Raw genomic sequence first — 24,667 nt, 5'->3', positions numbered from 1 at the left:
AATCAGAATCTATTTCTCATTTATTTAGCACCTATCTAGAAGATAATAGATCTCCCATCTTAGTAAATGAACCTCTTGGGGTCTGCAGGCTGGAGTCCTATTACTTTTAGCACAGTCTTATTACAGTGTTTGTAAAGTAGGCTGATATAATGCATGCAGTGTGCACAAGGGCCCCTGTGTCTGGGAGGGCCCACAGTCGAGCGTTAGTGACAGCTGCACTGCACAAATCGCCAATAAAATGTCACAGCGGCCATTTTCCCAGAGACCTGCGTATCACCTAGTACTCAGAGTCCGCATACTGTAACTGCGCTGTCTGCTAGAGAGAACGGGGCCCAGGGGGAGACTGCACAGGGCCCCTCTCCTCACTTAATATTCCCCAGGGCTGGTACTACATAAATAAATATTATTGATAATATTACTTATTCGGATTGCCGGGTACAGGTTATCTCGGTAAGCGAGTTGCTGATGTAACCAGCACGGCCTGTTTCTGTGTTTTCTGCATGTAGGATGATAACAATGATTGATTGCCAGGCTCTGGTATTTCACAGCAAGTGTTATTTTTCCCAGAACATTTGCTTCATTTATTTTACCGATCTAGACACGGTCAGTCCTAATTCTACTTTCTCCCTTTTACATAGTTTCCTACTCTCCTGCATTCTGCGGGAGACTCCCTGATATAGTAGCCATCTCCCTATGTCCCTGAAGAGTCTAGCAATCTCCCTGATTTCACCTTACCCACATTATGCAGCCGCTACATTTATTGGGGAACTAAAGAAATCAGAGATACAGATGGGGCAGGTCCCATCTTTGCAGGCGGTGGCGATGGCAGCCGCCATCCCCCGCCAGCGCCATATCTATAGCGAGAAGAGAAGGGGACGCGTACGCATGAGAAGCGCACACGTCCCCTTCCCCCGGGTCACCGCCGGCTTGTCGGCAGTCACCCGGGGTCCCCGCCGCCTGCCTGCACCCTTCCCTAACCCTGTCCGCCTCCCTGAAGCGGACACGGACAGGGCCCCGCCAATGGAGATTGAGACGCGCGTCTCAGTCAGATGGTTAGCGAGGCTGCTGGCGGATCGCCAGTGCTGACGTTCTGGCGATTCGCCAGCAAAGAAGAAGCCTGCCCCATCTGTATATACATTCAAATGGGATCACCAGTGCCTTTTCTCTGCATTGATTATACAGCACAATGGCGCAGATGATATGGCGCAGATCATATTACACCTGATAAAGTGATAAAGTGGAGAGTGATAACACACCAGCCAAAGTGTCTGTTATTCTCAGAGATTAGTGTGAGGATTGGGAGGGTTCAGTAGCGCACGCAGGGGGGGGGGTTCTGAGTACCCAGAACCCCCCCCAGGAGTCTAAGGGCCCTAGGCTGAAAGCTGAGGGTCTCCTCTTTCCATGGGTACAATAATTTTAAAAATCGGCCCTTGGAAACCAGAGATATCTGACTTCAAAGCAGTGGTCCCCATCCAAGCCTGTTAATTGCTCTTCCCAGTCAGATATTTCAGGTTCTCTCTGACTTAGAGTTTTTCTGAGGATATATTCCAAAAGCTGGGACTCTCCCCATTTGATGGACACTAGGAGCTTGTCTCTACTTTTCCCAGAACCAGAGATAGCAGCCTTCCAGCAGCTCCAGCTCCACGCACCTGGTATGTAGTTTTATATACTCGTTGGCAGATTGCTCTGCCTCCTGAACTCTGATCCCCTAGTCCACAGTACCATTTGGTAGGTGGGATTCTCTAGTTTTTTATTCCATTAAAATCTAAGAAATCTATTTCCGGGAACTGGAGATATCTGCAGTCAAGCAAGCTGTCCTCCCACCAGAAAATTATGAATAATAAGCCCACTCCACTATACACCCCTCCTCTGCATATTAAACATCCTCTACCACCCTGGAAGTTATGTATCAGGGCCCCTTTATTCAGCCCAATGCCCCCTTCTCCCACCCCATCTCCCACCATCTGTGCAGTAAAGGGGTAATTAGTGGTAATTACTGATCCAGGCCCTACATGCTGAGCGGTTGATATAATACCCCCTACCACCTATGCCCAGGGGTCTACACTGCTGTTGACGCCCATATATATATATATATATATATATATATATATATGTGTGCGTGTATATATATATATATATATACATACAGGTATATATATATATATATATATATATATACATACATACAGGTATATATATATATATTTTTTTTATATATTATTATTATTATTATTAGTTATATACATTTGGTCTATCTATAATACTTTAACTGACCCGGCATATACTGGGTCACCTAAGTGTCCATCTCCGTGCTTTGCTCCGCCCCTCTGGAAACCCCCTTCTGAAAATCCTGCGTTTGCCATTGGGGTTTGTGCAAGGGCGCTGAGAGGTAAGCCGGGCCCCGGTCAAATTTTGGAGAGGTAAGCCGGGTTCCGCGATTAGGCCACAACCCCAAAATGTTTAGAGAGCGGTGAAAAAACACTCTAAGGTCGAGGGGGGGGGGGGTGTTATTCCCCCCCCCCCCCTCAGCAGCAGCACACCTACAGCAGGCTCAGCATGAGTTCTCACGCTGTCAGTGAGACGCTCATGCTGAGCCTGCTGTCAGCACAGCACATGCTGTAGAGGCGTGTGCTGCTGCTGCCCGGGAGGGAAGGAGGGGGGTCGGAACAGGGCTCCCGTCGGGTCCCTCCAGCAAGCCCATGCTCGGGTAATTAGTACCCACTCCCCCCCCCCCCCCCATTCTCGGTGGCCCTGGGTTTGTGTACCCTGCTGTTGGACTTTATACTGTATACCCACCAGCATTTCCAGGATCAGCAACACCTCTGCTGGGAATGGTCCTGGCAATGGAACCTGTCCTGGTAGATAAGAATAGGTAGATAAGAATTGTCCGTATTGCACCCTCAGATAACTGTTGCATCCTTCCCATAATCCTGTAGGATGGCTGTTCTGTCTCCTTGAGCAATACCACATGGCTGCAGGGTTTCGGGTGTGAGTGTGTGCTTAGTGCCATTTACAGGTATTCGTTTCCCTACATTGGATGTATCTACCCTTCTTCTTATACAGACATGATAGTATCACAGATGATAGCATTTTGTGACACGTGTTTTATATATATTACTACTATATACTAGTAATCATACATGTTTTTATTCCTTTTCATTTAAATTCATATACAGTATATATGAATATAATAAGCCGTTTCCATAGAAGCCTGTACTGGATATATAATATCTATCAAAAAGTTATACACTGCTTTGATAGAACGAGGGCTGCATAGGCAAAAAGTGCATTTAATAGCCTGTGAATTCAGTTATTGAAGAAAGCAGATTACCCAAGAAGAGGCTGATGTGGTGTGTGACAGGTGTGTTAGCCAATGAGGTAACTAAGGGGCATTAGTTTAGAGAGGGGTATATTAGAAGTCTAGTGATCCTACTTCCTCTTGGAGTCTGGAACCCCACCCTCCCTGTTCCCTTTCTCTCTTCTTGTGCTTCCTGGCCTTTGCGGCTGTCACCTAAATCGGTTTAACCTAAATTTAATTGAAATCGGCGAGAAGACGCTCTAGACCAGTGGTCAGGTGAGGTGTCAGGTGGTCGCTGTGCGGTATTGATTGCCCCCTTTGCCAGGATGGCTGGTGAGTCCTGCCTGTTGGCCACTTCATGGAAGTGTCCTCCCCATGCCATAGAAGGGGCGGTGAGTCCGTCGCAGCGCGGGCTGTACCTTACAATGTCGGATGTTATGGAATGGGGCGTTTCAGTCGCCGCCAGGAGTAGCACCCTTGACTGGTGCTGGTCTCAAGCATTTTTCTTTGCCATCTTTTTACAAATGGGGTCATACCACTTAAATAAATATACATAACCTTTTAAATTATGCAGTTGTCTGTGTGGTTATTTTAGGATAAGATGTGTCCGTGTGAGGTATTTCTAGGTAATATAGAGTTAAGTTAAAGGTTAAGGGTCAATCATTATATTCAATAGGCGCCTTAATCAGTAATCTGAGAAACAAAAATAGTGTGGTAAAGTCTGCTCAGGAAAAAGGAGCCTGTGGCTGTGATTCATCCAATGAAGTAAAACACCAGACTTCAAAATCAACACAATACAAGAGAAAAAGGTAAATCTACCCCCCTGGGCACTAGGTGAATAAAAGAGTAGCAAAGGTGGATTTACTTCTCTAGTAGCTGTAGAATTTAATTCAGTCCGTCACTAGTCTCTGATCAATTCATATACATAAAAATATAGATCTTTGTATAATACTGTTAAAACTGGTTTATCCTTTCAATGAATAATATATTAATACGAACGCATCAAGAGATGGTTTATATTACAAAGCCGGAAATGTTCCTGTAATTATCCACTCACAATCCTGAATCAAAATAAATTTATATACATAGATGTGAAGAATATAGTCTCAAGTTTCCAGGCTAAAAACTAGGGATGGCGATCATTGCCTTTACCATCGATGGTTGCCATCGATGGTAATAGTGCAATTGACCATGATAGTGTTAAACTATGCAATGGATGACCATCGATATTTTTACCTATCGATGGTCATTTATTTTGTTTGACTTAATCGCCTATGGGCCAATCAAATCAAGGGGGGGTGGAGCTATGCTCCATATCCCAGAACTTTGAAAAACAAACAAAAAGCAAAACATTGGTTTTGCTGTGCCATCGATGGAGGTAAACCATCTGGATCTCCCCTATCGATGGCAAAAGTATGCGACCCTGGCCATAAACCACCGATGATTTTGAATCATCAATGGTCGATGGCCATCCCTAGTAAAACTCCTCCTCAAATGACTCACTATTTCACTGTGGTTAATGGGCACATCTGTGAAATCTTTCTTGGAGGTCCAGAAAATTGCTTATAGATGATAGATGACACTGTGATGAAACAGTGATATGTTTCTTTATTCCAAAGACACACAGATAATGGTTGAAAACAATGGCAGTAACCAGATGGTGTTTGGAATAATGTGGCACCATTATTAGAATGTGATCCTCCTTGTTTGTAAGTTGAATTCCCGCCTGTAGGTCACTGGTCCCCACCGACACGATTCGATCTCTCAAGATATTTTTTCAAGGTCCTTGAAAAAGAGCTCCACCAGAGATCGAAACGCGTCGGTGGGGACCGGTGACCTACAGGAGGGAAGGGGTGCCGGCATAAGGGGAATGCAGGCAGGTCAATGCCTGAACAGGGGGGCTGCTTACCTGACATGAAGTCAGCGCCCACCCTGTATTTGGCGACCAGCGTCGGTAATAAAAGTCAGTTTGGACTGACTATTATTTCCGAAGGGGAAATAAATCATTCGATGGTCATCAACCATCGAATATCTCTCCCTTTTGGTCGCAAGTGAGGGTGTGTGTTCTCGTCCTGACCTGTTCGCTATACCGAGAGCCCAGTGAACCGTTCTGAATGAGGCCCATTGTGAAGTGTGTATCAAGCTTAAGGTTCCATCTCAGAGTACCGTCTTTCTTGGAATCGCCTGTATTTAGATGTATGTGAATTATTAAGAAATAATTTAAATCTATAATGCAGAAGTAAAGGTCTAAAATATGCGTACAACCATTTTGAAATAATAATCTTTTGTGACCTTACGTGAGGTAATATTTACCGTTTTGGATCTTCTCTCTGTCAGTGATTACGTCACCTGCTCACTTTGGGGGTTATTCAGGTGCGAATTCGCAGCCTTGCGAGTCCACCAAACCCCGCCCGGCGAACGACCCCCCCCCCCCCCCCCCCCGCCGCCCCTTCAAAGTGCGGCTTCGCCCGAACAGCTGTGAATGGATGTTTTGCATAAACATCCATTCGCATGGCTCGGGTAACCACCCACATCTTTCGATGGTCACCAACCATCGAATGATGTTTAGCGTGCACGCATATATAACTGACTTTTCAGTTGCGTATATATGCGTGCACGCTGGTGTGGATATGGCCGGGCAGCTGACATCCAGTGATGTCAGCTACCCGCCCCCCACACCCGCGTCACTGCCTCATTACCATGAGAACGCCCATGGAACGCTGGGCGTTCCCATATGGTAATGGGGCAGGCCGGCGCCCCCCGCCCCTCTCCGAATGCACGCAGTACCGAACGGATCTGAATCAGGCTCTTTGTACAGACAGATCATTAATACCTCTCTCACATGTTACTAATGGGATTGACTGTTGTATCCATTATGTAATAGGTTACTATTCAGAGTTTCAAAACAGCGGCATCAGTGTGGACCTATTTATTGACATTTCACTATTGACTTGTTACGATCATGATGACGCAGTGGGACAGGTTGTACTTTCCTGTATTAATCCTTTTTTTTCTTTCTTTTCTCTCTTTCCAGCCCAGAGAATTACGGGATCAGACAAAATAACCGCAGCACCCTCTGCAAACTCCGTTACACAAAAGTGACTTTTCTCAGTAGTCACTTCGCAGGCGTCTCCCTACCTCTAGGAAAATGGCTGAGAAATGTGGGGACAGCATGCTGGTAAGTGCGACCTCGTGGTCAGAGGGCTAATGGGGATGACCAGAAATTAGATCCGTTTGGTGTTTATTCCAAACTGCTACATTTTATTAATAAGGAACCAAGGGCCTTATTCTGGTTTACTCCTTCTGGCAAATTCCTGCTTAGATGGACAAAACCATGTGCACTGCAGGTGGGGCAGAGATAATTAAATTTGGGTGAGTTATTGTGTTTCTGTGCAGGGAAAATACTGGCGGCTTTATTTCAGGGTTGCCGACTTTTTCTGTCTCCTCTCCGGGAGAAGCCCGGAGAGGAGACTTCCAGCTGCAGTTCGGGGGTGGGGCTTGAGCTTTACATCATTAAGCCCCACCCCCAGGATGTTAAGGAACCCCAATTCATGGATCTCCGTGGAGGGGGCGGGGCTAAAATGACGCAATTGTGTACATTTTAGCTCTGCCCTCTCCTCTGAGACCCGCGGATTGACGCTTTTAAATCCAAAGGTATGGGGGAAGACGCCGCAATCGGGGGGTGGCAGTCCCCCGGAATCCGGTAGGGTTGCCCACCTTTCCGGGGGGCCGGGAGGAAGACCCGATTTTCGGGATCCTCCCGGCCATTCCGGGAGGGTCGGTAACCCTGCTTTATTTGTACACTGCAATATAGATCTCACTTTGAAGTAAAACCAAATATAACTCTCTCTGCACAAGTAACATCTACCCCACCTGCAGTGCACATGTTTTTTTCCATCTAAGAAGGAATTTGCCAGAAGTAGTGAACCAGAATAAGGCCCCAAATGATTTTTTTTTTTTTTATGTAGACATTACATTTCTGTGTTTGCAGTAGTTCTTGGTTAGCAAATGTTAATTTATTGTAGCAAAATAATGGTCTTTATATCTAGCAGGGGCATAACTAGACCTTTGTGGGCCCCATAGCAAAATGTTTAAAGGGCCACCCAGCAGTCTGCCACAATGAGGGGGGGGGGGGGAAGGTTTGAGGTCAACATAGCAGATGGGAAGGGGTATGACAGAGTGAAAGGCAGGAGACTGGAGAGGCATGGCCAGTGCTGAGGATATCAGCCCCCTTGCAAACTAGAATTTTGCACCCTCCTTCCCAAAACCTTTAAAGAAACCGTGTGCACTACCATTATATCTGATATTCGAGGAATCAATAAATTCAGGGACGGTACCAAGGGACTGGCACATAGCTAATGTAGTACTAATATGGAAGAAAGATAGCAAACAACACTGAAAATTATAAATTATAGCTTTCCATCCCATCCATTGGGGGAAATATTCGAAGGAATAATAAGAGATAGTATCCAAAATTTCAGGAGAAGGTGATAAGTAAGGCTCAGCATGGGCAAAAAAAGATCATGTCAGACTAATTTAATTAGCTCCTATGAAGAAGTCAGTAGGGTGCTGGACTTAGGGAAATCTGAAGAAGTCAGTAGGGTGCTGGACTTAGGGAAATCTGAAGAAGTCAGTAGGGTGCTGGACTTAGGGAAATCTGTTGATGTAATACTTCTTGATTTCAGTAAAGCTTTTGCCTCATAAAAGGTTATTAATAACACTAGGTAAGTTAGGGTTAGGTGATAAAATTTGTAATTGGATTAAAAACTGGTTGCACAATTGGGAAAAAGAGTGATGGTAAATGGCATACATTCCAGCTGGGGTAAGGTCCAAAGTGGAAGGGCAAGGTTTAATATTGGGACCTAGCTTGTTTAATATATTCGTTTAATATATTCATAAGTGATATTGGAAGTGACATAGTGAATAAAATTGCAATATTTGTGGACTACATGAAAATTAGTAAGGAAATTAACTCAGGAGAGCATGTGGATACACTACAAATTGACTTAATTAAACTGGAAATGTGGGAGGAAAGGTGGAAAATGCAGTTTAATGTTGATAACTGTAAAGTTATTCATTATGAGAACAAAAACGAACAAGCTACTTATAGGCTAAATGGAGTTATTATAGGGAATTCTGCTGTAGAGAAAGACTTGGGGGTCATCATAGATGAAAAATTCGGTAACAATGCACACTGCTCAAGTGTACCAGGAAAAGCAAACCAGGCACTGGCATGCATTAAAAGGGGAATGGATTCGAGGGATGCCAATGTTACAGTGCCTCTTTACAAGGTATTGGTGAGACCATACTTGGAATACTGTGTTCAGTTCTGGTCACCGCACCTTTAAAAGGACATAAGTGAATTGGAACAGGTACAGAGAAGGGCGACTAAGCTAAGTTACATCTCTTTGTTCTTGATTTTCCTTCAGAACTGGGCGTTGAGGAGGGTAGTGTAGTCCTGAGACAGTTTTGCACACCTCCAACACTGACCGCTCATTTCACCTCCATCACTGACCTCTCATTTCACCTCTGATACTGACCTCTCATCTCACCTTCAACACTGGCCTCTCATCTCGCCTCCAACCCTGAGCACCCATCTTGCCTCCTATACTGACCTCTCATCTCACCTCCAATACTGGCCACTCAGCTCGCCTCCGACACTGACCGCTCATCTCACATCCAACACTGACCTCTCATCTCACCTCTGACACTGACCTCTCATATCACCTCCTACACTGATTGCTCATCTCACCTCCTACACTGATTGCTCATCTCACCTCTGACACTGACCTCTCAGCTCACCTCCAACACTGACCGCTCATCTCACAGCCAACACTGGCCGCTCATCTTACCTCCAACATTGACCGCTCATCTTACCTCCAACATTGACCGCTCATCTCACCTCCAACACTGACCGCTCATCTCACCTCCAACACTGACTGCTCATCTCACAGCCAACACTGATCGCTCATCTTACCTCTAACATTGACCGCTCATCTCACCTCCAACACTGACCTCTCATCTCACCTCCTACACTGACAGCTTGTCTCACCTCCAACACTGACCTCTCATCTCACCTCCAACACTGACCTCTCATCTCACAGCCAACACTGACCACTCATCTCCCATTGACCACTGTAATGTTATCACTATAATGACCTATGGTGGGGGTAGTATACTGGACATAGGTGTGGTATGACTGGCCGACTGTTGGGATCCCAACAGTCAGTATACCAACATTGAAATTCTGGCCGCCGGTTGAACAGTCGGGATTTTAAAGTTGGTATGCTGACTGTCGTGATCCCTATCATTGTCCAGTCTTCCGGCACCCGTATTAATGTAGCCTTATTTTACTTGTTAATAGGAAACAATGGATTTAGGAGAAATAACATAACAACAACAACAACATTTGGGGTCCTCAGCCAGCCACCTGCATAGTGGGATAGTAGTCCCCATCCTCAGTACGGGATGACTCTGGGAGCTATTACTGGTTCCAAAATCATTATGTCCACAGTTTCTTAATCTAACACCTATAGAGCCGGGGTATTCAAAATGTGGCCCTCCAGTTGCTGTGGAACTACACATCCCAGCATTCCCTCTCACAGCTTTGCTCTTAGGACATGCTTAAAATGATGGCATTTGATGATGTGAAGCCTCAGAGCAGCTGGAGGGCCACATGCTGAATATTTCTGCTACAGGGCGTAGTTATATAATGTCCAATAAGTAGAACACACTGGCTGGTATAATACTCCCCTACACCGACATGCAGCATGCAGTGATGTCGTGTAATGTAATCCCTAGACAAGAACAATAATGTGGGAATCCCTGGCCTGCAGGTTGCAGTAACCGGACCCAGCCCCACATAGAAATATAATCTCCGGTATGGGAGGATGGTGTCCACACAGCCAGTCACTCAGGTTTATGACTGCAGGTTACAGGGCAGGGATGGGTCCTATATCGATGCCTCATACTAGGGAATGTGTTGCTGAATGTCCGGGATTTTTCTATAAATATTGTGCTTATGTGATGCTGGAAATGACGCTGCGCCGTTCTTTTGAGTCCGGTTTGTCTGATTGGGATTCAGTTTAAGGTTTATTTCATTACAACTCCGGTAGAACTCCGGTTCTCTAAGCAGGAAGCTTTATCAGATGTGCACAGCGCAGCGTGGGCCGGGCAGAGGGATTTTAGATGAAGATTTGTTCGATTTAACCCTTCGTTACCAACGTTTTTGTAGCCTCTCATTAATGGGTTCTCCGCTCCGTGTTTGGGCCTTCCTAGCTTTGTGTATAAAATAGTATCACAAATTGGGCCTGATTCAGACCTGATGGCTCCACCCCGCCAGAGTGTATACCCGCCCACCGTTTACGGCTGCAAATGAATTGATTGGCTGGAACGTTTTCACTTTCTACTGTATCTCCACTTTATCTCTTCACCAGGCTTAACACATCTGCCCCTCTGTTTGAAAAGTGACAGTTAGGAGCTCTGACCAATTTGACTCTTTCCAAGGCTTAGTACATAGACATCTTAACTAGTAAAGCGGTCTCCTCTTGGCTGACCACCTGAGGTTGTGTCATAGACCCTTTGCACATCCCATGTACCTCCTATGCGCTTGGTGTCATGTCATTATAATGATGATAAATCTTCGTAAATCATCTTAGGTTACGTAGGAGGGTTCTATGGGTAGATTATTGTACCTACCCATTCCTCTGGTAATTGTAGATACAGTGATAGGATCACTCACAGGACATTTGGGAAAATTTACTAAGGTAGGAGTTATTTTTCAGGTGGGCTGTTGCTATGGGCAACCAATCTATTATGTTCTAGAACAGGCATGTCCAAACTGTGGCCCTCCAACTTTTGTGAAACTACACATCCCAGGATGCCTTGCCATAGTTCTAGCATTCCCTAATAGCTAAACTGAATAGCAAGGCATGATGGGACTTGTAGTTTCACAACAGCTGGAGGGCCATAGTTTAGACATGCCTGTTCTAGAAGGTGCTTAATAAACAAGAAGTAGATTATGATTGGTTGCCCATAACCAATGAAATAGAACTCCCATCTTACTAAATTTCCCCCATTATGTGTAATGGGAAAATTGCTGTCCCATGGACTGACCATACCAAGCTGAGTGAGTAATACGTAATCCTGCCATACAGTAATGCGTGGCGACGACCTGTAAAACAGAGATATGGGGGTATATTTACTAAGTAATGGATTTTCAAGACCCCCAATTCTTGCAGATTTTTGCTGACAGATTTAAAAGGGCAATAATATTTCATGCAAAACAAGCCTTGCATTTACTGTCATTGCCTTTTAAATATGGCACAATCTGCAAAAATCGTTATATTTTAAAAAGAAAACATTGCTAAGTAAATATATCCTTAGGTCTACAATAGATCACACACCCAGAACATTGATCTGTGCTCCTGGGAGGGATCTGAATGGTTCTCCCTTATCAATCGCAGCAGATGCCCCCCCCGTCACTGTTCGTGGGAAACCGATGAGATAACTAAGAAGTTGCCCCACCCGGCATCCATACACGTATCCTGCAGACACACTACAACTGTGACGTCTACGTGTAATTCATGGAGACTCTTCGCATCACGTGTGTTTCCAGATGATTCCTAAATTCTACTTAGGTCAGCAGAGATTACGCAGCTCCTATCTCACATTCACAGGCGCACAGTAACTGTAGTGGGGTCCAGAGACAAAGGGCCTGATTCACACCTGTTAGCATGCTGCACTGCAGGGGGGGGGCGGCAAATGTAACACACCCCACCCAAATCTGACTCTCTCTGCGCACATTACATCTGCCCCACATGCAGTGCAGCATGGTTTTGTCCATCTGCAAAAATTGCAGCCTTGTTATCAAGTCTGAATTAGGCCCTTTGTTTCTGGACTCCACAGGTCTGAATTAGGCCCAAAGGACAGGAATAGATAATGCACCAACATCTCTCAAATGGGTAATCCGGCAATTTATCAGCGTATTGACAAGAAAAATCTCACCACTGCGTACAACATCTCTGAATCAGGCCCAGAAAACAAAGGTGAGGCAGATAAGGTACTGCTGTACAGGGCACTTGCAGCACATCCCAGGAATGGCAATGGGGGTCAGTCTTGCACACTATTATATGACTGAAAGAATAGTTGCATTCCCTGAAGCAGGAACAAACAATTCACAGAACATCTGCAGCCAGAATACACTGTGTCTTGTTTGCTGAACTCTGGATATGAGTCACCATGTCAATGAGGGCCATGGCTGGTTCATACTAAGAATTGGGTAGCGATATATAGTTTGGCCACTCAGATGGTGTAATGGTTAGCGTTACCGCCTCAGAGCACTGAGGTCATGGGTTCTATTCCCACCATGGCCATAACTGTGCGGAGTTTGTATATTCTCCCCGTACTTGCGTGGGTGTCCTCCGGGTGCTCTGGTTTCCTCCCACAAGCCCACAAAAATATACTGGTAGGCTAGTTGGCTCCCAACAAAATTAACCCTAGAATCAATGCGTGTGCATGTATATGTGGTAGGGAATATAGAGTGTAAGCTCCACTGGGGCAGGGACTGATGTGAATGTTCAAATATTCTCTGTAAAGCGCTGCGGAATATGTGTGCGCTATTAGCGAGATGTATCAAGCTTCAAAAGTGATAAGATGGAGAGTGATAAACAGCCAGCCAATCATCTCCTACCTGTTATTTTTCAAACCAAGCCTGTGACATGGCAGGTAGGAGCTCATTGGCTGGCTGTTTATCACTCTCCATCTTATCACTTTTTGAAGCTTGATACATCTGGCCCTATGTGAGAAACTGTTAATAAAAAAATAAAATAACTATTGGAAGTCTGACCTGCCAGTCACCCAAGGCAGTCCCAATGGGAGGTGTCCCCTCCCTCCGGGTCTGCCTCTTTGGCTTCTATGGGCTGCAGCCTCAGCAGACCATAGAAGCTGGGGCTATGCTCATGCGCAGTACCGAGGACAATACTACGCATGCCAGTGCCTGTCACTGACATGGTACAGGCGCAGGGGGGCGGGTTGCGGCAGCCCCCTCCTACAATGAGGGTAGGAGCCACCACTGAGCATGTCCATGGAGTTTCTGCGACGTGTCATGTATCTGCCATTTCAAAAATGCTTTTTCTTTTTTTTGTAAATGAAATGATAACAATGAGGCCCAGAAAATTCTTAAATGGGTCCCATATCTGTACTCAAGGTGCCCATACACGGTACAATTGCTGGGTGCAATGAGATGCGCACACATCTCATTGCACAGCTCAGAAATTACGTGCTGCACATTCTTTTTGTACTAGATCTAATCTCCTCTCATCTCATTGCATAACAAAACCTATGCAATGCGATGCGATCTAGTCCAAATTGTATACAATAATTGGACCATGTATGGGCACCTTCAGCCTTATGCCAATGGTGGGGAGTGTTGCACTGGGTCATATTTGTACTGATCCATATTGTGTTAATGACAATCAAAAATGAGACTGTTTATCACTGGCTGTTATCTATGGAAGGTTGTCAAAAATGACTGCGCTTCCCCTCCCCCTGCGCTATTCTATACAATTTGAAGCAACTAAAAGCTGGAAAACTTCTTTATAATGTATAATGAAGTCTGTATTCTATAAAAAAAAAAAAAAATTCTGAGAATATAAAATGACGGAAAAGTAATGGAATTTGTTTCCGACTATTAATCTGCCTTCATTCCAAGAATACTTTACTACACGTCTATAGCATCCAGACCAGAAAATATGTTTCTATCTTTAGGGTGCATTCACAAAGCAGTGAAATGAGTGGAGAATTGAACCAGTGGAGAAGTTACCCAGGGCAACCAAGCAGCTTTGACGCAACATTTATCAAGTGCAGTCTATAACATTATGCGTAGCAGCTGACTGGTTGCCAGGGACAACTTCGTCACTGGCTCAATTCTCCGCTCTCCACTGCTTCCTGAATAGACCCCTTTGTGTTTTCTGGTATGTTAAGTGCATGTGTTGAACCTTTTTTCTCATAAGTTAGAACCTTGCTCCAGGAACTATATTGCACTTACGATGGCCATACACCACTGTGATTTTGCCCAATTTCACCAGATTCCGAAGTCGCACAAGTGTATGGGGGCCTAAAGGTGTTTCCATATTGGGACATCTGCACATGATACCTTTTGCCATATAACTGTTGTCTTCATGCTGCCATCATACAGTTTATATAAACAAAGGGGTCATGAGGCAGCGATAAAAGTGGAGCCCTGGCAACCAATCAGCTGCTATGTATAATTTTATAGAATGCACTTGATAAATGTTACCTCAAAGCTGATTGGCTGCTAGGAGCAGCTTCTCCGTTGGCAATCCCCTGACCCGCTGGCACTGCCGATCCGGTATGAATTCCCACAAAAAATATGAATTCACATCCAGTGGGCATCTTATATATTTACCACCCTATAGAAGATAGTAGACAGGATGTTATTGGTTGCCCATAACAACATGACTTGTGAAGTGTATTTCACATTTTAGTAGATTTCACCCTTTGTGCGAGCGGGTGCGGTGAATTACTTGTTTGCAATCCCGTTATCACCTAGCAATGTGGCCGGGGGGGGGCATAGGGCGGCTGCGAGGGGTCATGCCCATGGCATTCCCATGAAAACGCTGGGCCTTCCCATGTAAATGCGCCCGTGATGCGGGTGCGGGGGACGGGCAGCTGCCGTCAGTGGTTGTTAGCTGCCCACCCTCTTCCCGTACAGGGCGGCTAAGACCTAAGAGACCACAGAGGTGTCTTAAGTCTGCCAACGCTTGCTAAATGATTCGATGGTCAGTGACCATCGAATGATTTTGTCCCCGCATGCAGGCCTGCAGACGGATGTATATGCAAAACACGTGCGGGGATATTCGACGTGCGAGGGGGGTGGCCGGTAGTGCGGGCGGCGTTTAATCCACACGCAAAGCTGCAACATTCGCACCTTTGCCTGCTGTCCAGAATAAAGTCCCAAGCCTGATACGTCTTCTGCTCCGCGTGCCCAACTCGTGTTCCATGCCCAAAATAATATGATTCCCTTATTTCTCGGCAACACGACATGACCGTTTTAATTTCTCAGAAATACAGACCTATGAGGGCGTTTGCAGTGGGGGGTAATTATAAGTAATTAGTCCCCATTCACTGCGTACGTGGAATGCATTGCCTCTGGTGAACAATGAAACAGCATTTTGCGGTACACATCACCCTGTGACACATTTTCCTGTCATTTTGCACTAAAGCTCATTTAGCCATGGAACAGCGGGCTGAACTTTCCCACGTGACCTCTGACACGGATATTGTGGTCGCCCAATTCTAGTGTCCATTTGGCCAATAATGAAACAGAAAGACTTATGGGTAATGGGTCACTGAGGTGACTCTCCCATGGATAAGGTTTGATTGTTTTATCAAAAGTCTGTAAAGTTATCATTTACTATTAGTTACCAAATATGGTCCATTAAGTACATTTATTTACTTCTGATTTATACTAGAGAAATTCATAATAAGAATAATGATAGATTTTCTATTCCCCGCTGTATGTTGCGTATGTTCATCAAAAATTTCTAGAACTATTTAACTGTGTCATTCCATGTGTTTTATCGTCTCAGAGTAACTTATATGTTACAAGCGAGACCAGCTTTTTAACTAAGGTCTAATAAAATTTCCTTGTAGATGACATTAGTTGATTGTCTTGCTGACCTCAACACGAAAAAGATTTAGTTTAGACGTGATGTGGAAAAGGACCACGTAAAGTTGACCATGAGAAAAACATTATCCACTTAGGTCCGCTCCAGCCACGTTAAGCATCTGTCCATGTGCAAAGCTGAGTTCTAACGGGAATTGGACTCGTTTGAAATCAAACAACAGATCTGATTAAATCAGTACGATTCTCGGTATTTAAACGGTTTCTCCAGCGCAGCAGCCAGTTAAAATAGTCGCTTCTCTGAAAAAGTTTTTCAACGTTTTCATTTGCAATTGCGTCCCATTTCACAACTTTGGGGGGCTTAGATTTTGTAATAATATAATAGGGACCATCACTTTAAAAATCATTTTGTGCATTGACCTCCTGGTAAATTTTCAAGATTTTGGAAATGTTGCTGGTTAGGGAATGGTGTATTCACTATCTACCAGGGCTGCCTCTAGAAATTAGGGGGCCAGGGACCGATAATTTAGGCAGGGAACCCTGTCTGTGATGGATTGCCACCACCATCTAGGCAGAGACAACGCTAGCAGCATTTCACATATGGAGCAGGTCACAAGCCAATTGGAATTCACAATCCAACAGCCAATTAGGAGCTCTGATTGTCTCACAGCTGTCTCTGTGTCCTAAATGCCACTGTTGCTGTATCTTGCTTGGCTGTCACCCTGGGCTCGTACTGCAATCAGCTGGAAGCACTGATCAGCACTGCTGACATCCGGGCCCCCTCTGTGTTAGGGCCCAGAATTCTAGGCACCCAAGTACCGCCCCCCCCCCCCTTCCCGATGATGGGCCTGCTAGTCACTACTGTGTCGACGCATTGGATTTAGGAGCGCTAAGCCATTAAGTTCCTAACTTGTCAGGGATAATATTGATTGTCCCTTCCCCAGGCCTCTGCCGGTTTAGCCTTCACCATTGACTTCTATTTCTATTGACTTTAGCTGAAACGTATAGATAAACAAACCTTCAAAATTAATGTTTTCTAAAAAATAATCGTTTTTTACATAACTGAAATAGATTAATGATGTAAGATTTGAAAATAAAAGGGAAAAACTGAAATTGTGACATGACATGACATGACAGTCTCTTCATTCAAGGGCTGTGGTAAAAAAAAAAGTAAGTAATACCATCAGAGAAGAAGGGTGTCTCAAAGGGGGAGATTCTCTAAGCTAAAAATGCGGTAAAAACCCCGTTATCGGGGTTTTTACCGCATCTTGGGATGCACTAAGCATCCCCCGCCGGGTTACCGCGGCGGGGGGCATCGCCAGAAAAATCTGGCGATGCCCTATAGAAGCCTATGGGCTTCTACCGCATCACACCGCCGCCCAGCAACAACCCACCGCCGCCTCGCACGGACCCCCGCCGCCCCGCATCGCCCCCCCCCTCACCTGTGTCCGGCAGCACAGGGCTGTGCTACCCGGACCTGTGACCTCCTCCTCCCTGCACTATGATTCTCTTCCGGGTGCAGGGAGGAGGAGAGCCCGGCGCAGCAGCGCCGGGTAAGGAAGGGAGGGGGGAGCCGCCGGGACCTGCTGGGACCCGGCGACTCTCACCGCAAAGGACAGCTCTTAACTCAAGAGCTGTCCTTTGCCATAATTATCGCATATCAGAATCAGAATCAGAATCAGAATCAACTTTATTGGCCATGTATGCTTGCGCACACTAGGAATTTTTTGTGGATTTACAGTGCAGCATCAAGCAGGGATGAAGGTGGGGGGTTGAAGGCATTACATATATTACATTAAGACATTACATGTGGGGAACACATACCCGCCGAGCTGCACAGCGCCTAGGCAGCCATCAGCGGCGCCACTGGTCGCTGCAACAGCCAGGAAGGTAACATTAAGTACAGTTATCACATAGGGAGCACATACCCACCGAGCTGAACAGCGCCTAGGCAGCCATCAGCGGCGCCACTGGTCACAGAAACAGCCAGGTAGGTAACAATACAAGCAGAGAGACAGTACAGTTATCACACATGGAACATATTTGGCCAAGCTGCACAGCGCCTAGGCAGCCATCAGCGGCGCCACAGGTCGCTGCAACAATATGTTGGTGCATATGCGATAATTATGTATGCAAAGAGAGGCGAAGGGGGGCGGAGCTGAGCGGTGAATATTAGAGAATCTCGCCCTCAGGGGCAGATTTATTAAGCTTGGAGAAGAGATAAACTGGAGATAAAGCGGAGAAAAGGTAAAAGGAGATAAAGCACCAGCCAATCAGCTGTGTTTGGAAAAGACAGTTGGGAGTTGATTGGCTGGTGCTTTATCTCCTTTTACCTTTTCTCCGCATTATCTCCAGTTTATCTCTTCTCCAAGCTTAATAAATCTGCCCCTCATTCCGTTGAGATGTCGGCCTCAGCCATATCGCGCGCCTTCACTCGTCTATCTCCCATAAATTGACTATGGATGTTTTTTACACCATATCCGACGTGGTGATCTCAACTGGACACGCAGAGCAAGCATTGTCTTTAGTGCAGGTTTGGCCACGTTTAAATGTGTTTATCCAGTTTATCCAGGAGCAGAGTTCACATGCAGGTATCCCCTGTGTGTTAAGAGTTCACATACACTTCATCTACTGTAACTTGGTTTTCCGGGTGTCATTTCACCAAATGATTGTGGAGACAACTCATAGACATAGACATACCAAACGACCCTTGTAGCATGAAAAGCTTGGAAGCAGTTTTCTCATTTTATATGCTTCACTAAAATTGTTACTGCTCGGCTCCCTTTTGTCATAGATAGATTAATGTTTCATAAATATTCCTTGACAAATTATATATATATATATATATATATATATATATATATATATATATATATATATAAAACAACATTGGTTCTCGAGATTAGCCCGAACCGACAGACGCCTACCGGGGAAGATTATTTTATACTAAGTAGAGATGCGTCTATCCTTTTGCTAGCTAGTTTTCCTTTGTAATTAATATAGTAATAGTGTTTTTTCTATAGCATTTCTTTTTTGTTGTTTATGGATAATTTCGTGTCATTGTACCTGCGGAGCAAACATAAAATGTTTTGCACATGGAATGTAAAATGTAAATATGTAACTTATGTCAGGACCTCTGAGTCCACATGGGACGTGTTTGCGTGTCTGTGTTGTACCCGGTGTGTTTATGTTTCTGTGAGCACAGCAGGTACAGCGTTCTTACTTTCATCTCAGGTCATACATTCGCTCTACGCCCCTGCAGGCTCTGTGTACCCAACACAACCGTTAAGAGACGGCTGGCTGTTTTTTTTTTTATCTCTGTCCGTTTTATCTCCATCCAAGGATTAGGAAAGAGTGCAGAATTGTGCTACATTAGATGGCATTTGATATTTATTTTTATAGCTGAATGCCATATAACATCGAAATGAACATTTGTTTTGAATTGTAACTTATATTGTCATTAGACCTTTATAATTAAATTTTTCAATGAAAAGCACTGACAAGAAAGCGGATTATGCTTTGTTTGGCATAATCTCCATAGAAAGTTGCATTCCAGGAGGGGCAGATTCAAATTGTGAGTGCAGATATAGAAGTATAGAGGGGTATTCAATATTTTTGCTCTGCTCAAAAGAGACTCGACAGGAGGAATTCGGTGTTCTGCCTGTAGCATACGTGCCTACTTTTGAAAATGAGTTTCAGGGAGATTATAGTTGGTAATAGAATTTTTCCCAGTGCCCCATTGAGGGGGCGTGTCATTCTCCACCCAAAGGGCGTGTCTAATTCCATATATGGAGAAATTGTGAAAAGAGCTGGTCAATGAGGCACCTAGAAGCGTGGGGGTGTACTGTTATATCTGAGAGGAATATTTAAAAATGACTTCTATCCAAATGTAGATGAGCCCCAAAGCAGTTAGTAGGAGATACTATACTTGGTAAAGTGCTGGGAAATGGTGCTGATGATTCAATGTAAATTTATCTATATCTCATTCCTTTTTTCCCCAAAAATGTAACAGTGTAATGTGGGCTAGGTGACATGAGGGCGGTTGCTAGATTAATGAGGGAGAGAGGGATATTGCTGCTATGTCAGGGAGTCTCCTGCAGAATGCAGGAGGGGAGGTAACTATGGCTTGTAGAGTTTTGAAAAGTGGGCGTGTCATAAAAAAACGGACGCGGGTTGTTGAGAACCGTAAATTCGACAATCCACGGCCGTTTCAGACAACACAGATCCAACTTGTTTTAAATTCGGATCTGTTTTGTCGAACTCCGCCTTCAACGCTGTCAGAAACAGCAGCATTTAATAGACGGAAATAGCGCCCGACCTTGAATGCCTCTCATAATGCACCTCCACATACTTCATCATAAACTGCAATGTCAAACTGAAGCTGTCCAATATTTGCCTTTGGAATGGAATAACAGACCGTATAGTTCCATAATACAAAATAAATATAACATGTGCGCACTTGCGTCACAGCATGGGTGGTCCAGCTGTGAACTTGTACCTAGCTAAGTTTTCTCCTATTATTAGTTACATTATAGGGTCTCTGGGATCTGTCTCCGACTCATATCTATTTTTATCTGCGTTTATGGTCGCCGGAAGGAAGTTACGGTGGCAGCGCGCGTCAGACGTGGCAGATGGGTAATATTGCAGCATATGGTATGGTCAGGGTTGGAGTGTGAATTGGATGAGATGAGTCTTTGAAGGTGAAACACAAAGTGATTTGTGACTGAGGGGGATCAGTCAGTATGAAGGAGAAGCTGGACCTGTATAGACTCTATCCCATTGCTGGTTAATGGGTAAATCAGGTGATGGCAATAACCAAGGTGGGATGGAGTGAGGACACGTTACCTGAGAGAAAGGATGCGTCGGAATTTGAAATTGTGACCCAAATCCATCCAAAATGAAGAGGATGAGACTATACAGAAAACTAACCTCTATTATAATACTAGTAATATAATCCATATACAATAGTGTTGTCATCTCACCTGTACATTCCTCCATAGCAGGCCTGTCCAACCAGCGGCCCTCCAGTTGTTTGTGAAACTACACATCCCAGCATGCCCTGCCACAGTTTTAGCATTTTCTAACAGCAATAGTGTGGCAGGGCATGCTGGGATGTGTAGTTTCACAACAGCTGGAGGGCCACACAGGTTGGACAGGCCTGCTCTATAGGTTTTGTAGATATAAAAAGGGTTCTCCTGTAGTGAAGCGGTTAATTCACTCATTTCTGTCCCTGATACAGGCGGAGATCAGCGCACAGCGTAGTGCTGCGAGATCATTAGCCTAGGGTGAGGAGAAGCCACAGATGGGCACAATTGCAGGCAATCATCCGAACATGTACAATAGGCCTATGACCTGGAAACTCTGCCTCAGGGGGGCGCTGACGCTGCACTACATTAACTGTATGAGATTTTCCCACCACAGTGTCACCTTCCTCTACTGCGGTCACATGGTGTGACAGATCCACCCTTACCGGTTGCTCAGACACCTGGTGAGATCCCCTTCTCTCCTCACCTACCTGTCCAGCCAACGGTCCCATTCATAATACACGCATGTTTCCCAATTACCCAACATCACAAAGACCCAGAAGCCTTAGACCAATGTGAAGTAACGGGGCATCGCTGCCTACCCTCCTGCATTCTGCAAGAGACTCCCTGAAATAACAGCAATCTCCCTCTCTCCCTCATTAGTCTAGCAATCTCCTCATCTCACCTAGCCCACATTACACTGTTACATTTTTTTGGGGAAAAGGAATCACAGATAGATACATTTACAATGAATCATCAGCACCATTTCCCAGCACTTTACCAATTGTAGTATCTCTGACTTACTGCTCTGGGGATCATCTACATCTGTATAGAAGTCATTTAAAAAGATTCCTCTCAGATGTAGCAGTACACACCCACGCTTCCAGGTGCCACGTTCACAATCTCTTTTCACAATCTCTCCATATATGGAACTCAACACGCCCTTTTGGTGGAACATGACACGTCCCTTCAATGGGGCGCTGTGCACAATTCTACTACCAACTATAATCTTCCTGAAACTTGTTTTCAAAAGTAAGCAAGTATGTAACGGGGGATATTCAGGCCTGATCACATGATAACTGTGCATGCCTATGGATCATAGTAGGCATGTGTGAGGCCATCCTGCAATTAAGAATTTTTTTTCCGCTGGCCGTATGCAAGTTGATTGGCAGGAAGCCTGCGTGTGGGTGGTAACTGGGCGTTTTCTGGGAGTGTCAGAGAAAATGCATGCGTGCCCAGGTGTGAATCTCCAATTAATTTAAACTGAAATTCAAATGAATTCATCCCCGTTTGTTGTTCATGTAGAATACACAGTATAAAGGTGTTATTCAGCAACTCATTAATGTAGTGGAATAAAAATTTGTGCTACAACAAAATGGCGGATGCTCTACCACACATAGATCTAGCCATTGCTTATTCTTACTCATGCGTTCTCAGGGGACGCCCAGTGTTTTTATGGGGATGTTCATAAAACACTACCCATTCCCCTGCTAACGCCCCGTTCCCTCCCCTCGAGCGGACGGCTCGGCGTGTGTGAAACTTGCCGAAGCCGTTTGCTCCCAAGATTTACGCATGCGCAGATCCCGGAAATCGGGGATTGGGTCAAATTGGAACGTGTCTGAATTAGCCCCAATGTGTCTTTAGCTTTGCATACCCCACAGAATAATGAATTCTAAGCGACTGGAAAATATTCGTTGTTTGTCTGGCTCGTCCGCATCCGGAATCACCCGTTCTAACTGTATTTCAGGTCAGCAGATTATCCGTGCAATATAAAGTATGCAATGAGTAATCCACGTATTGTGGGGCCAGGGAGAGATTGTTCCCACTATGTACAATGGGTCAGAATGGTGTAATCCAACTGCTGAAAGTCCTATTGTATATTATAGTGCTTGCATCAATTCAATCACCATCCGTCTTTCCATTGTGGATCCAAGAGCGGATGTTTATGAGTTATCGTAAGTCAGCTATTAATCAGATCCTATTAAATGCCAGTAAGTACTGATGTTACTGTTAAAAATATAATTAGGAAGTAAAAATAATTAATAAAGGCAATTTATATATAATTAGTGGAATCAGTGGCCTGACACGTAAGTATGTTACACTAGTGTACATAGGACTAACTGAGGTTGGAGGACTCCATCTAATGTTAGTGGGGTTCCCTCTGAGATTCAAAAAACTTTAGGAAACCTCTCGGACTCCTGGGGACTAAGGACCTTATTCAAGTTCACATGCAGTGCTGCGATTGGGGTTTTCACTCTGCCCGCCGCTCGTACAGCCATCCGCCCCCTCCCTTGCCGAGTTCCCCGCATGGATGTTTTGCATAACATCCATACGCAGCCTTGGGTGCAGGGACCAAATCATTCGATGGTCGCCGACGTACAGGCAAACCTAAGACACTCTCAGGTGACTTAGCTTTTAATGTTCCCTGTATACGGGAACAGGGCGTGCAGCTGTCATCCGGTGATGTCAGCTGCCCACCCCCGACAGCCACGTCACTGCCTAACGTCCATGGGAATGCCCAACGTTTTCATGCCAATACCCTGAAACACTGGGCATTGCCATGGGCACGTCCCATCGCAGTAGGTCCCTCGTGCGAACGCGCGGGGAACCAAGCAAACCAGAATAACCCCCTAAATGTGCATACTCACTGGGTGTTTTTGCCTAGCGTTATGCAAAGCGATGATGGGGAAAATCTCTGGGCTGATAATCACAGATGGGGTGTTATGTCGACATTGTTAATATGTTGACATGGCGGCTTTCTTTCGATTGTGTCCCGAGAAGTAAACCAACCCTTCATAGCAAGCCTACGCCTCTAGGAATGTCAACATTATGGTAACAGTTCTGTTGTTGACATTCTGCCAGTGTCGACGGCAATGTTAGCCATGTAGACATCATCTATTGTGGAGATTGTCATCATGCTGAACGTCGACATTGTGCTGGCATACCCATACGATGTATAGTAAATGCAATGTATATACGGAATCATTGCTGAAATACGCTCCTTTTTCTGTTCTATAGAACAAATCGGTTGTGTATAGTGGGTGTAAGATTTGGTTTGGCACCGGCGGTGGTATCCGTGGAGCGGAGCACCGAGGCCGGACATGTGGATAGACACGTGGCCAGCTGACCTGCCTGTGTGGTTGTTGACTATTTTGTCAGGAACCCATATGTTCTCCCTGCTCACGACTCCCTCTCTCTGCGCTCTCCGGACGGCTTGTTTGTGCTTCACTAGCCTTTTGGACGTGTTCTCCCATGAGGGCACTTTGTAGTTACGCACGTGGCAACAGCTGGGTCCCTCCAAGCCAAATCCTCCAAATGCGGAGAGAGAAACAGAACTGGAAAGAGAGAGCGAGATGGGCATCCAGAGCTGACATAGAACAGGGAGGTGGGATGACTCAGGGGGGGGGGGCTCAGTGTAGGGTATGGGGCCGGCATGACTCACCCGCTGTATACGAGTTGGGAGAAACCTTTTTGGGGGGCAGCGACATCCTGAGATACGGACAATAAAGCGAATGGTGCATTCAGCCTGACACACATATGCATAGATCGTCAGTGACAGCGGAGAAGGGCCATTTGGTCCACGTCTGTTGTATTTCTATATTTACTATTTAGATAGAAAAGATTGTGAATTTAAAAGAACAGCGCTCAAGGTGACAATATGTAAATAATGAACGATACTTAAGCTCATATAGGTACTGG

At 45.2% G+C, this 24,667-nt stretch overlaps 1 protein-coding gene across 1 annotated transcript in view; it reads left to right on the top strand.

The window, feature by feature from the left end:
• SLC6A9 (solute carrier family 6 member 9) overlaps positions 1-24,667 on the top strand; it is a 125,980-nt gene that overhangs the window by 31,526 nt on the left and 69,787 nt on the right. The window contains exon 2 of the mRNA XM_083157453.1: positions 6,333-6,476. Within this exon, the coding sequence (XP_083013579.1) occupies positions 6,447-6,476 (30 nt within the window). The 5' untranslated portion in view covers positions 6,333-6,446. The remainder of the gene's footprint in view (positions 1-6,332; positions 6,477-24,667) is intronic.

Source organism: Crinia signifera, chromosome 8 (assembly GCF_055691185.1).
Source record: "Crinia signifera chromosome 8, ASM5569118v1, whole genome shotgun sequence".
Taxonomy (NCBI): domain Eukaryota; kingdom Metazoa; phylum Chordata; class Amphibia; order Anura; family Myobatrachidae; genus Crinia; species Crinia signifera.
This window is presented reverse-complemented; position numbering and strand designations above follow the sequence as displayed.